Source organism: Microtus ochrogaster, chromosome 1, assembly GCF_000317375.1.
Source record: "Microtus ochrogaster isolate Prairie Vole_2 chromosome 1, MicOch1.0, whole genome shotgun sequence".
NCBI classification, from domain to species: domain Eukaryota; kingdom Metazoa; phylum Chordata; class Mammalia; order Rodentia; family Cricetidae; genus Microtus; species Microtus ochrogaster.
In genome coordinates this window covers 85385539-85400887 of record NC_022009.1, presented here as the reverse complement: position 1 = coordinate 85400887, position 15349 = coordinate 85385539, and the positions used below count along the sequence as shown (strand labels likewise).

At 37.7% G+C, this 15349-nt stretch overlaps 1 protein-coding gene across 6 annotated transcripts in view; it reads right to left on the bottom strand.

Moving 5' to 3' along the window:
• Nucleotides 1-240: 240 nt before the first annotated feature.
• The window catches only part of Tbl1xr1 (transducin beta like 1 X-linked receptor 1), a 138390-nt gene continuing 123281 nt past the window's right edge, over nt 241-15349 (bottom strand). For 5 of the 6 annotated variants that reach the window (XM_005343893.3, XM_026782721.1, XM_005343894.3 and 2 more), the window contains 4 exons: nt 13134-13261; nt 12365-12530; nt 5562-5663; nt 241-4900 (listed from right to left, as the gene is read on the bottom strand). In XM_005343893.3, coding sequence (XP_005343950.1) covers nt 4874-4900; nt 5562-5663; nt 12365-12530; nt 13134-13261 — 423 coding nt within the window. In that variant the 3' untranslated portion in view covers nt 241-4873. Of the gene's footprint in view, nt 4901-5561; nt 5664-12364; nt 12531-13129; nt 13262-15349 lie in introns of those variants that run through there. The other variant, XM_026782725.1, reaches the window with a different exon arrangement.

Sequence of the window (15349 nt, the reverse complement as noted above, 5' to 3'; positions counted from 1 at the left end):
AAAACAGTGATTCCCATGGCAGTTATACTCACTGGAGACAGTGAGAGCTAGGACTGAGAGGTTGTAATAGGGAAGACTCTTGGAGCAAAATCATTTACTCTACATTGATTAGTGGGAGATAAAAGCAATTGAAATGTAAACAGGAAATTGTAAACAAACACCATCGCTCTCTTTACTTGACTAAATAGTCTTTACAAACCACATGGGGATCAAAGGTTTTATATATGTACACAGCCAACATAATATCAAAATATATTTTATTCTGGACCTCTTTCAGATCTGATTCAAATTACAGTTGTCAAAGCAATACAACGCAAAGGAGAAAACTGCAACAACAACACACACACAAAAAAATGTGCCTGGAAAGGGTCAAAGGGTCATTAGGGACAAATCACTGTGATGTGGAACCAAAATACATCGTAAGTGTCATTGACATGGTCCAGGAGAGACAGGCATCTGCATCAGTCTTCCTTGCACAATCATCATGAAAACTGAACAATAAAGTTCTTTAACATATACAAAAACTGTCCCGGGCTGGTTTATACTTTTACAACAGCTTTACAGTTAACTGGGGAACTAAAGAGAGGATGCAGACATCACCACCCAGTGCTATGGTATGCTCACAGAATTAGACCCAATGGATTTGCCAAACCCAAATGAAAACATTATACATAACAATAATGTCCAAGTCAGGAGAGAAATCACTTCTGTATTTAAGGATGGCAGAGATACACAAAGAAGTCTGCCTGCTTGTAATGAGATGAAAAAGTACACCAGATATGACATGCACAACATTTCCTCCAACTTACCCAGAAATTCCAAAGAAAACATGAAATAGCCTGCTAGGTTTTTTTTAAACAAACAAACAAACAAACAAACAAACAAACGCCTGGTTATTCAACCTGCTTCAACACTGTCACAGAAGGGCAGAAATAAAGAATGCTATGGACACCTCAGAACTCATATAGAAGACACAAGATTCGAAATAAGTGGATTAAAAAATGTGAGCACTCCACTCCCTTTTTTTCTCTTCTACATTCAACTAGAATCATGTATTAAAAACTGATATTAAACATGACAGACACTTCAGAGCTATTACTAGAAGGAGGAGCTCAACCTTCTCTCCTTGCTGATTTCAGAGAAAAGGAGGGAACCAAAATCAAACGAAAAATCACTCCCAGGGTCTCTGCAGGCTGGCTGCTAGCCCCCAAATGCTGGCTTTTGCTGGTGTGCCACAATGTTGGTCCACGCAGGCAGAATTTCTACAGCAATTATGCAAGTACCACTCTTAGCTCAAGGGAATGAAGCTTTAGGGAAATATGTAACGTGCTCACAAAAACATAAATGGTCTTTAAAAGAGCAAGACAGCACTGTCTGAGATGGTTTTCCTATGCATCTGGTAAAACCTGTCATGTCTGCTAGCAGAAGCCTGGTCATTTGCGACTACTTTCAACACTACAATGCCCAATCCTCTGTGGGCCTCTGTTCCTCATTCATATTTTACAGTACTCTTTTTTAACAAAAATCATTCTACATCAACAGATAGCTCCTTAAAAATAGTACTCTCTCATTAAATCTGATTCGACAGAAAGAATCCTAAGGAAAAAAAGGAGTGCTTTTTAAGTGAAAAGTACAAATCTTTGGCCTGTCTCTTGACATTTTTATGTCAAAAAGCAAAAAACCTTCATGTGATTCAATCTATTGATTACTTTTTGCACCATAATTTGTTTTTTTATACCACAAAAGGAGGCACTTTCAGTACTGCAAAAGGTGTTTAATCCTAAAAACATACTCACCTAGAGAATAATTCATGAAAACAGAATTTGCTACACTCTAAGACCTATTCCAGTTACCACTCCTAAAGTCATCTGAAAGTCAATATTACCTGATCACGGAAAAAGGATATGGGGCAAATCTATGTCTCCAGCATGGAGAGCAGAGATTCCTTCATGCCTTCTAAGGGTGGCAGCTGCTCCCTCTATTCGATGGTAATCAAAGAGTATTCATTTAAGTCTCCTTGCTCTCTTTTCCTTATGATTAAGTTCCTTACCATAGAGCAAAAAACAGTGATTTAAATGAACACCATAGAAAGAGTACTGGACTCTGGGGATCTTCAGATAAAGACAGGAGGGAAAGTAAGAACCCCAAGACAGAACTTCATATGCTGTGAAACATGGTCTCCCATGATCATCTGGAGAGACATGGTGCAGCATCTGTGGAGCAGCATTGTGGCACGCCAGCAGGCTACAGAGACAGAGACAGCAGCAGCAAAGCACACGGTCCTATGCTCACAAAGCACCACCAGCCTAAAGATGGACATACCTTCAGACAAGTCTGTCCGGAAACATCCAAGACCCAAGACTTGGGGACAGAAAGCTCTGCACTGATGCTCTATTAGACATCCTGTCATAGTTAGGTGCTGAAGTAAAATAGCCAAAAAAGGAGGAAAAGAAACCAAACCAACAAACACCCAACAGGAAGCAAGACAACATCATAAAATTCAGCTATCATTCTGGCAGCTGTATTGCAGGAATTTGTGACTGTCTTTGAATCAGCTGGGAAGAATGTCAATGACTGTATGCAAATGAATAAAATGTCATATCAAAATACAAAGCACTATCAGCAACCACCTCTGACTTCCGCTTAGATTCAGTGCAACTGAGAAATGCACCGCTGGAGGAAACGCAGCGCAGGCATGCTCAAACATTTGTATCTATTCCTGGGAGCACATTTAAAAATTATTGCACACATTTTTTTTTTTTTTTTTTTTTTTTTTTAACAACAACAAAGGCCAACAGATGTGACCCTCTCAGGATAAGCAGAATCACAAGTGCCAGATACTCAGCATTGTAGATTTCCTACAGAGCCCCAGAGCAGTGAGCTCTACATATCTCAGTGGATCCAACCCTAAAAATACCTGGCACAAACCATAAACGACTGCCTCTCTGGGTGTAAATTTTAAAAATATTATTACAGTATCCTACACCCCACTAAGAAAAATGGGGAGATATAACAATGTATAGTGAAATTTAAGTGTATTCACCCTCTTTACCAAAAGCAAATGCTACCCTACCTTAGTGAAGACAAGACTTGCGTCAATCAATGCTGTTTTGCAAAGAACAAATCAGCAGATACTGAGCATCGAGGCTGCAGGGCCGGGTTTGAGACGCTTACCAAAACACAGGGTGGGACTCAGCAGTCAAAGGCCTCAAAAGAACTAGTGACGCAAATAGTGTTATAAATTTTCTAAGCAATTTCCTAATAAAAAATTTAAAGATATAAATTTGACAACTGTTCTCTTCAGAAGCGACACACCTGGGATTCTCCTGTTAATAAGCACCTTCGCAAACATGGCCTCTAGTGAATATTTGTAGGTATATTGTACTTTCAGCTGAGCACAAGAAGAGATCTGATTGGATGCCTATATCTTTAAAAAATACTTGATATGAACAGAGTAGAAGACATGATATAGTAGTGATTACTGGAAAACAGCAGCTTAGATCTACGTTGCTTGACAAAGTGCAGCCTTGAAGCCACAGATGCAGGCAGAGTGGCACAGCAGCCACAGTTCTCCCTGAACTCTCAGTCACTGCTACTCAGAAACCTCTAAGCAAGCCTTTAAAAGTTGTTTTTAAAACTAAGGTAGCAAACATTTTGCCAAGTGATGGCAGTGTTATATGCCATAATCTTGCTTTGTAAAAAAGAAAAATAACATGAGAGATTTTTAATACTGGAATCTGGTTACATTACATATTTAAGCTTCTATACAGAATGATGGACACTTTGAGAAGCTAATCCTTATCCAGAAATATTTTAATCTCTTAAGAAATACGTAAAACAGACAAATGGTTAAAAAAAGAAAAAAAAGGGAAAAAAAAAGCCCCATCCTAGGTTGCTCGTTCTCATAATAGTGCACATTCTGACCATAATTTAGTTATGGCTGCAAAACATCAGAAGATTATTATTTTTTTTAAAAAAGTGTCTCTTCTTTATGGTATTTTAAAAAAAAATTGTGCCCTTCTAGTCTTTAATTGGCAGAAATACGTCCCCAAGAAAAAACTATTTTACTTAAGCTATTATTTCTCTCTCTCTCACACACACACACGCGCACACACATAAAACAAAAACAAAACCCCAAAAAGAAAGATAACATAATACCCTTTGCTGATGTGTCTTAGAGAGTAACATGACAGGTGTCATGTGGTTTCCTTTAATTCTAACTCCTTCACAATATGCATCAACTGAATATATGCTCTGGGAGCCATAAAATGTACCAAACATCTACCTTTCCAAAGAATGCAGTAAAATATTTTTAAGATTTTTTTTTTGTTTTTTAAAAGGTAAGGAAAAATAAAAGCAAGAAAATGATTCACTCCCTTACTTCATGCATCCATAATCTAAACCAAAACAAACTTGAAAAGAACGAACTACCGCCGCGAGTTTTTGTTAAGTCCTTGTTCTCTGTACATACAAACTGTGCACTACTGAAGGGAAAAAAGAATATAATCCATGGTGTCGGCTGATTTAAAGAGAGAAACAAGGCTGTTATTAATATCCAAAACTGGTACATGTGTGATTTGCTCTTATAACGCATATTCCATCTCTTCTGCTTTTCATATCCAAACTTCTAAATGCTACTTAGGGGCACAGCAGGTTAGATCCCAGCACTTGGTGAGCAGAATTCACAAGCTGGGAAGAGACTCATCTTCAGGGTACAGCTGTGTTCATATATACTGCATGTATATATTTCTCTTAGATTTGGCTGTAGTGGACTGGCCATGGTTCAAGTGGGACTATAGCAGGATGTAGGTCAGGGATAGTCTTGTGGCTATGTACACATTCATAGTCGGTCCATGGCTTCCAACTAGTAACGCTATTTCCGAAGGTCTAAGACACAAACCTGTAAGAGATTACAACAGTCAGCCAGAAATCTGCCTTACATTTCAAGCTTAACTTGTATATGGATCACAGTGTAATTTATAATGTTTCTAAGCTGAATATTCATAAAGTGAAAACAACAAATCACAGAAAAAGACTTAAGTGAAGGGCCTAAGATCACTAAGTTGAGCAATGAATCCCCACAAGCTACAGCAACTGAAGAAATGCTGTCATAATTTTTAGAAATTAATCTTTATAGTCAGTAAAAAGGAGATGGGAGACATACAAAGTACTGTTCCTAACTCTCAAATCTTAATAAAAGGCATCAACATTATGAAAGCCATCTCACTGATAGCCCTGGAACTCTGTAGCTTCTGTTTTACAACAGCACAGGCTGCACTACCGTTTTTTCAAAAAACAACCTACTAAAAGCATCCTAAAGATCTCAGTGTCAAATATGTCCATGAAGAAATCAGTTTCAACTCCACAACCTTAACACTTCCTCTACTGACAAAGTCACCTTAAGCTTTACTTTATTCAAAGGTTATAGATACATCCAGCACATGTCCAGCACAGGGAGAGGTGGTAGGATGATGCCAATACCTTCATTAACGTTTTTTATTTTGCTAAGACTGTGTATTCAACATGCCCTCTGTTCTCTAAGAATGTATGAGTATACTCACTGAACCATCTGATGCACTGGCTCCAACTTTGTCTCCTGCTGCATTCCAGCAAACTTCAAAAATCCCACCGGTTCCCCTGTAACTGTGAACTAGAGCACCTGTCTGAAAATATGAAAAACAGAACCCTAAGAATCATCATAGAAATGAAAATAGTGAGGTGAGATTATAATGCGTGAGAGGGAATCATGAGACTCTACCCCCTACACACACACACACACACACACACACACACACACACACACACACACCCCCAATGGTTGCTGAGGGAAGAAGACCCATTTTCTTTAGTGGTATAGCTGTTGCCAGTGCTCCTACAAGCAACTCCATTTAGATTCACAGTCTTCTCCAATCCCCAAATGCCACTAGAGGAGGAAGATTAACTAGGCAAGTAAAGAAGTCAGTGAAAGTGTGACAAAAAGACAGGGGCTCTGATAAAAATATTATATGATGTGCAGTATACATAATGGAACCTATTATTATGTATAACTACCATATGATAATTTTAAAAAGGAAAAGAGGGGAAAGAGAAAAACAAAGAGTGGGGGCAGGGGAAGAGAAACCCATTTAGGAGGCTAGTATTGTAGAATTATTATTGTAATTCATATAAACCTAGATAAAGTAATTTAAAAAGTAGTATATGGGCTCAAGATAAACTGTCAAGGAAAATAGAACTTGTGAATAGTTGGGGTCTGAGAACGAGTCAAAAATATAAAAATATATTATGATGCATTATTTTTAACAATCAAGAGGTAGGACTTCATTTCAAATAAAAATATAGACAGGTTCTGGAACTCCAGAAATGTGCTATGGTAATCCCTTCACAGATGTGATTAGACTATCCTGAAGTGATGTATGGTATCCATTCCCCACGAGGATCTTGAGGCTCTTTGAACAGCTACAGGTGGGACAGTCAATGCAGGGTATAAAGAGTGCCTGCTACTGAGAGACGTATGCATTTTGTCAATAACAAAACAGCATCGCAAAGATCAAGTTTAAAAAAAACAAGAAAGACACTGTGTTCATGCTGTTATGGCATGTTTCCTTGAGTAGTGTGAGTGTGTCAGGGATAGTCCAAGGTAGGTAAAGGAAGAAAAGATGCACATATCCTTCTTGAAGGATGCTGTAGAAGTTCCTTTGATGGAGGAAGGCCATTGGTTAAGTAATAAAGAAACTGCTTGGTCTCATAGGTTAAAACATAGGTGGGAGGAGTAAACAGAACAGAATGCTGGGAGGAAGAGGAAGTGAGCTCACAGAGGCCATGCTCCCCTCTCCCGGGCAGATGCGATAGCTCTGCTCTCTGAGATGCACGCGATGAAGCAAACCGCCAGGTCAGACATGATGAATCTTTCCCGGTAAGACCAGTGCTACACAGTTTATTAGAAATGGGTTGATCAGGATATCAGAATTAGCCAGTAAGGGCTAGAGCTAATGGGCCAAGCAGTGTTTAAAAGAATACAGTGTCCGTGTAATTATTTCGAGGTATAAGCTAGCAGGCGGCTGGGGTGATGGGAAAGCAGACCCGCCGCTCCTATTACTACATTCCTTAAGTGTGTCCAGGAATGTTAACAATCCCATTCTCTTAGCTGAATTCTAAGAATAGCTATTTTATTCCTTTAATGAAAAAAAAAAAAGTTCAGTTGCTACTTAATACCTAAAATCAGACCAGAACTGTACTTTCCTGTGAAGCCACAGTTCAGAGGGCAGAGGCTGTACAGTGCAGCTAAAAACTACAAAGGTCTGACAGAGCACGAGTGACCCCTGAGGATTTTCTTCACAACAAAACCCTCACACACCTTGCCCAACACTATCCTGGCACACAGGCCTCAACACTTTGGTCTTGACTTCCTCTCCAAATTTAGCTCAACATTATATACAAACCACAGATGTTCTGACTGAACTTTCAGAAATTTCTCTTTCCTAAAGTTTTCATAGTTTGAGACCAATGACAAATGAGTACAGCAGCCTTAAGTATCTGTGCTTACTGAGAAAACAAAGAGGATGGAGGCAGGATGGAGAGTGACTAAGTGTAAAAGCAGACCCTGCAGACCACAGACATAGGCAGATGGATAAACGTGGGGCTAAAACAAATGGCCGCCCACCTGCCCAAGCTACTTATATTAAGAACATCTACCGATCTATCTTTAAGTTGAGGCAGGACGGTAATAAGTCCAAACACGACCAAAGGCAGATCTGTGATAGTGAGGATTAGTGGGTCACATTTATCTTATCTGTATGCTGGAACAAGATGCTCACGGGACAAACTATAACCAATAGCAGAGTCTGCACCCACCACCAGATGCCATCTGTCATTTCACACTCAGGTTTAAAAAGGTAAAGGGACTCAAACAGTGAACAGCACAACAGCAGTTTCCTTTCTGAGTATACAAAATCAAACATGCACACATATAGATATGCAAAAATACTTTAACATATTGCCCACATAACCATTAGAAAAAGTTTGATTCATTTGCATGTCAATAACAAAATGAACCAAACCACTGTTTTAGACCCAATGAACTCCTATAATCATAAACCAAAAACTGTTAGTGCAAATCACAAGTTTTAAAAGATATGTAGTATATCATACGATTTATGTACAGTTTTACCACACAGAATATACATTTACTATGGTATTGGCTGACAACTCTTCATGACTGGTGCTGACAGGCGTTAAATACTTTAGCTGTGTCAATAAAACAATTTGGTTGAAATCCTTTTGAGAACTAGAAGAAAGATATATACAACAAACACAGCAAAATATCCTTATAAAGTAAATCTGGAGATTTATGTTAATCATATTCATATTTATGTTCACTCCCAGGCATGCATCATTGTTCAGTTTTTAGAAGTTGAACTGTATTCACCAGTACTCTCTTAGGATCACAAAAGTAAAATTTGGAAATGGTGGTTTTAAACAGGTATTTCATAATAACAAAATTTGTTTGGTATATATTTATAAAGAAAAATAAAAGAATTGAGATAAGACATTATATGTGTGTGTGTATGCATGTATGTATTTATGAATATATAGAGCTGGCTTTGGAGTTGGCCACTGGCTCTGTCCCTCTCTAAATCCAAGCATGTTGTTAAAATAAAAATTCAGAGTTTCTGTCTCATGTCAGGAGCATGATATGAGAAAGAAAAAGGAATTTAGAAAAAAATTTACTTTTCTTCCTATATATTTTTGTCTCTATTGTACCTTTCATTGAATATATACATCTGTATAGGTCTATATAAATAATATTTAAATTTTTCACAATGAAAAATAAATTTTCCTGCACAATAACTCCACCTGATTGATATGATGTCATGATGCTGATAATGCTTCTACAAGACCTGTTTTGAGTACCAGCTGCTCAAGATAGTTCCAACTTGGTTAGCTGAAATGGTGCATTTTTTCTTTTTACAACGTTCTGGCCAGACCTCCAAATAGGAAGCGCAGAAAAACCCTACCAAATACTCAGAGAATATTTGCAATTATACCAGACAGTATCTTGAAACTTAACCATCATTTTACTTTCACAGGATCCCATAGAAAGAACATTGTCCCCATGACAGCTGGAAGTAATTCTAGAAGACAACGTTCCCTCTCCCAACAAAGTTTGTCCTCAGGGTCAGGGACATCATTTAAGTGTTGATTATAATTGGTATAGGGTTGGGGGTTGGGAAAAAAATGTCAGCTCAAGGATCTCTTTGGGAAAAAAGGAGGAAATTATTGGGATAATAGATTAGTATGAGCTTACTCACACAATAATAATAGTAGTAGTAGTAAGTAAGAGTGAATACTTGTGAGTTATTATTTATAGGCAATTACATTGGTATAGATTCTTGTATACTGATGAAGTTAAATTACATTAAATACTGTATGCATGCATGCTTTTACCTCTGCTTAAAACATTTTTATATATTGATATATATTTATCATATTGCAATGTACATTTCTACCTCTGATCAAGATACTTTTACATTGTTTGCAGTCTGAGGTCATTGTCCTCACTTGTTGCATATTTGTTTATTATATAATATTCTAATATGAAGTCTTAGTCTTTAAGTTATATAGGTATTAAGAATTATAGACCAAAAGTCATCTATGTTTGTCATACTTAAATTAAACTAATCAGGTTCTTTAAATAGAGATTATACTCTGCATATATAGGTAATCTTCAACCACTTCAAAGAGCTATAGGATATGGCATTTAAAAAACTTAGGGCTTGGTTGAAGTGAGACAGGATAGCTCCAGGCAGTATTTCCTGCTTACTCAAGTAATATTATTTCCCTTCTCGGATCTTTGATGGGGTTGAAGACTAGATAATTGTAGTTACTTTCCTCTCATGACTTGACCAAGTTATTTATTTATTCAAGACTTAAACTATAGTTAGGATAGGATAATTATTGAATATACTTGTTCTTATTATATATAATTTTATATTAGGCTTAGAACGCTCTTATTTAAACAAAAGGGGGAGGTGCTGTAGGAAGTCTTACAGCCAGCCAGTGGTTATCCTCCCACTGGGGCATGGCCTCTTATACTGTATAAGCCAATGTAGAACATGCATCGACTTCTCTTTCCAGTTGCTGGATTCGGTTTCTGTTCTCCGTTCAAGCAGAGGATTCTGATTTGTGAGTTTACCCCTAAATAAATAGCCATCTATTTCTCAATTCTGAGCTAGTGTGGGATTTCTTTTAAGCATCCTTCCACAACATTATCTAGTAAGATATTAAGATATACATTTTTCTTTCTTTTTTGATTTTATGGTTTGTTTGAGACAGGTTTTCTCTTTTTAAAAGCCCTGGCACTAGCTCTTGTAGACCAGGCTGGCCTCGAACTCACAACTGCCTCCCGAGTACTGGTATTAATAGTGTGTGCCACCACCATCTGGCAAGATAGAATATTTTTATTTTAAATCCAGGAACATGCTTCTAATCCCAGCACTTGGAAGGGGAGGTAAGACAAGTTCAAGACCAGCCTGACTACAAAGTGAGACCTCTCAAAAAACAAAAACCACCAACGATCCAGTTAAAAAAGGAAAGAGCATGATCTAAAAGAAACCTCCCCTACAGAGGAATTTACTCCAAGCACTGATAGAGGAGATTACTTGAAATAATTCTGTACAGCAAAGCAAATATTCAGCAGAGTAGAGACAGAAAATTGAAACAGGAAAAAATTTGTGCCAACTATACTTCAGTTAGAAAAATATATAGAGAAAATATTTTTAAAGTGAAGACTGAATAAGCGACTCATCCTGTCGGTGAACTGACACGGCCAACAAATGTTTTCTAGGTTTTCAACATCCGTGCATCGGAGAAAGGTACGTTGAAACCACTTTAAACTCCCAGCTTCCCTAGTCAGAATGGCTGTCATGAAGCAGACAAGGGTCAGTGTGCTGGCAGGTGTGTAAACCAGTCCAGTACCCACAGAAACCAGAGCACAAAGACAGGACCACATGCAGGTGTGGCATAAGTACACACCTGTAGGAATTCCTCAACACACCAGAGACACATGCACAGCCATGTTTACTGCTGTACTATTCAAGATGATCAAGAAATGAAACCAGCCTAGGTGTTTATCAACAGAGAAAAGGAATGCATATTTATGAATGGAATTTTATATAGACTTAAAGAAAAAATAAAACCATGACATTTTACAGGAAAACGGCTGAAATGGCAATTATTGCTAAGCAAAATATGCCAGACTCAGAAAGATAAATATAACATGTTTCCTTTCAAGGGGATCCTAGATTTTAGTTTTTACTTATGTGGGTGGAGTACTCATTATCATCTAGTGACATCATAAACAGGGGATTATGACAAGGGATCAAAGAGGTCTTAATGTGGGGGGAAGGGGTCAGGCAATAAAACCCATGTGATGTGAAGATGGAATGGGAGGCTGTGGGGTAGGTGGAAGGATCAGAGAGGGGACTGGGAAACAGTTCAACAAGAACAAAGTATATAGAAAGTGCCATAATGAAGTCCTTAGTTTCAATGCTAGTTTTCAAAGTAAAATTAAAATGAATTTTTAAAAATGCTCAGAGATGTCAGCCTACACTCTCAGGTGTGTAAGGAGACACTCAACCGTATTCCCCCACTGAAATGCCATGCTCTGTCTGGAAGTTGGACCTCTGCTGAGTATGATCCAGAAATCTCATGGTGCTTTGAGCAATGAGCAACTCAGTAAGGATGAAAGAACAGTTACTTTAGGGAATGAGGGCAGAGATGGCCAGAGCTCCTCAGTGTAGACCTTCCTAAGCCACAGGATGTAGAACTTAATGAAAACTACTCAAATGTGATGGTTTGTAGTACGTGATTTGTGACGTTAACTATGGTGGAAATCTATCAAAAGAGTTGCCAATAATATATTACTATGCCAGACACCAACAAAGACCTGGGGAACACAGAAGACACAGTGTATGGGGCACAAAAGCTCACTCACTGGCTTCTATAAGAAAGGAGGCTCTTTACAGTACCATCCCTGAAAAGACAGCAGGGTGTCAAATCTGGTTCAGTCATGCAATCTTGTCTTTTAACCTCAACAAATGTCAACTACAACACTTCTTATTTCATATCCACTATGTTGCTCAAAAATAAAATAACAAGACAAGAGATCTAATTCTAAATTCTGATTTGCACAAAAAAAAAAAAATGCAGTGTTCAATCACTGTTGATTGAAAAAGTACACTGTTGATTTTAAAAAGGCTTTTAAAACTAAGCAGTAAATTGATGTCAAATGAGGAATAACCAAAATATAAGTAAGTAGGTAAATGCTTCTAACTCAGTAAGTGTGGTTGACAGTACTGGGACGTACCTGTGTGTTCCAGATGTGTACACATTTGTCAAAAGAACCACTTGCCAGATACCTGCCATCAGGGCTGAAAGCCACACTGTACACAGGCTCTTGGTGTTTTGTCAAAGTATGGATACAAATGCCTCGGTCTACGTCCCATAACCTAACTGTAGAATCAAAGGATGCGCTGAAAGTGAAAGGGAAAATAATTTTATAAGCAACTAAATATTCTCTTAGCCTTGTCCCCAGCTTCCCACATTCTGCCCATCAGATTATACTGTTAAAATCCAAATATTGTAGAAACTGGAAAACAAACAAGAAAAAGCTGAAGGCCCAGCTCCTGCCCAGTCACTGTATTCCCAACAGTTCTAGTTATTAGTCCATGGTTCTGAATATCAAATGACTGTATTTTGGGATTCATCTCTCTCTTGAATTAAAAAAAAGCTGCCAACACAACAATTTTATTATTATCCTATGCCCCAATGATCTGTATGTCTCAATATAGAGCCCAAGTTGATTACTATGTTAGGCATACTGGCCTAAGTGTTGGATTACAAGGACAAGACAAGCCTACTTATGGGGTTTTATTTAAGAGATTTAAAAAAGAAAAAAAAAGAAAGAAAGAAAAGTGGCATTAAGGCCTGAAATACTAATAATGCTAAAAATCCCATGTTTAAAGGTTTCCATTGAAATATATTCCTCTCAAGATATACTCCGTGTTTTCTGCCATATTTTCCCAAAATTTTTAGTCTTGAGAGACTCAATAGGAAAAGTGAAATAGACACATTACCTTGCTAGCATAAGATTGGCATTTGGATTATTTGTCCCTGGTCCTGTTGGACTCCATTTAATAGTATAAATTTCTTTATTATGTGCTTGCAAATCATGGACACAGTTATCTTGCTTCATACTCCAAATCTACCAAGAGAAAAAAATTGGTAATTTTTTCCATATAACCGATACATTTAAAAGTATTACCTTTCCAGTACTAAATGAGTCATCAAGGGAATGATTACAAACAAACTTAAAAGTAGTTGAAATGTATTTAATATTACTCCATAAGTTGAATTAAATTCTTCACAAATACTCCTTATTGTAAAACTTGAAGGCTGACTTAATTAACTGCAGTTTTTCTAAGATTGAATAGCCATAAGATGCACAAATCTTAACATTTAAGAAAGTCCTCAGACAAGGGTTATAGTAACTCTGGTGGAGCACTTGTGTGAGTGGTTAAGTACTGTGTGAGGCCCTGGGTTCAGTCCCAAAACCACATACATACACACAACCAAAAACAACTGGAATTCACACTCTGGAAATGAAGTAAACAGCTAGAGAATACACAGTGCTTTGTAGCTTAGATAAATAGTCATAGGGAAGCAATCAGATCTCACAGTTCTACAGTTCTCTTTGGTCTTTTCAACAGCACTGGCAAGGCTGACATACCCCTTACAACCCTATTTACATTTCCTATCTACTTTGGCCATTGTCTTAATCTAGATTCTGTTCTTGAGGTTTACCACCCTATCACCTACTCCTCATTACACACCACCCATTCTATTTCTGCTCTGGAATCCTCTGTGGCCCAAACATCTTTGTAAGGTTAAGAAAAGATCCAATCTAGAACCTGAGGTATCTAATTACAGGCTTTTTAACTTGCAGCTCAATTCATGGCATGAGCTTCTCTGGATATTGGCTTTCCTTCATAGTAGAAGTTCTAATGCATGAGCATGAGAAGAAAACTTGGAGACAGACAATTAAGCTATTGTGGTGGTATAGGCTCATACCCAGTGCTTGGTAAGGTGTGAAGACTCTCGAATTCAAGACCAGTATGGGCTACATACTGAGAGTCTGACTCAAAGATCAGCCCAGCACTGGCATGCTTTCTTAGTACACCCAAGTCCTCCATTTGATCCTCAAGATGAAGGGAGGGAAAAAAACACTTAGCTTGTACACAGTAAAAGAAGTGATTTTCTCTGCATGACAATCATATTTGTAATGATTGTCACTATAGTCAATGATACTGCAAGGCTAAAAATAAAATGTTTCAGGAGATCTGTGTGGCATGAAGAGGCACCAACATTCATTCTGGAGATTAGCACTAAGCTAGTCTTTACCTCACAATTATGTTTTCACCACCTGCGGTACGAAAGGTATTAAGTTTCGCTTTTAGTCACATCACACTGTGTTCTCTGATGGTTAATGCTCTGTCTCAACTTGATTGGGTGATGGAGAAATCAGGTATTTGGCTAAGTATTATTTGCACAGTTGGTGAGACTATTTGGGAAGGATTAGGAAGTGTGACCCTGTTGGATGATGTGTATCACTAGGGGTGGACTATTTAATTTAAAAAATGCACACCATTCCCATTTAGTTCTGGGTGTAATGGTTGTTGATATGAGCCAGTGCCATGCCTAACTGCCTGCTCCATGCCATAATGGTCAAGGACTCACCATCTGAAACTGTAAAGCCCAACAAACTCTTCTATAAATTGCTTTCTTCATGGTGTCTTAGCACAGCAATAGAAAGTAACTAAGACATTGGCTTTCCTCGGTATCCAGTTTGAAGACAGCAGTGAATACAAAGTACCATGATATATAATTTTCATAAGTCTCTTATAGATTAATGTATGTCCCTATTACCTTCTTACCAGTTAGAACGGTAACAAATACAGCAGCATGGTACACCTATACAGTCATTCTTTCAATAGAATTTACTATATTCAAGTATATAAGTATTTCAGGGGGAAAAATTAACAATTAAAAAGCTTTAATTTCAGGCTCCAAAGCCACAGAGAAACCCTGTCTCGAAAAACCAAAAAAAAAAAAAAAAAAAAAGCTTTAATTTAGGTTTTACATATCAAAATGACATTTTAAAAAGTCTTAAGCCAGATATGGTAGTATTCAGGAGGCAGATTCTTGAGTTTAAGATAAGCTTAGTCTATATAACTGAGTTCCAGGACAACCAGAGCTACACAACGAGACCTTGACTCAAAAAAAAAAAAAAAAA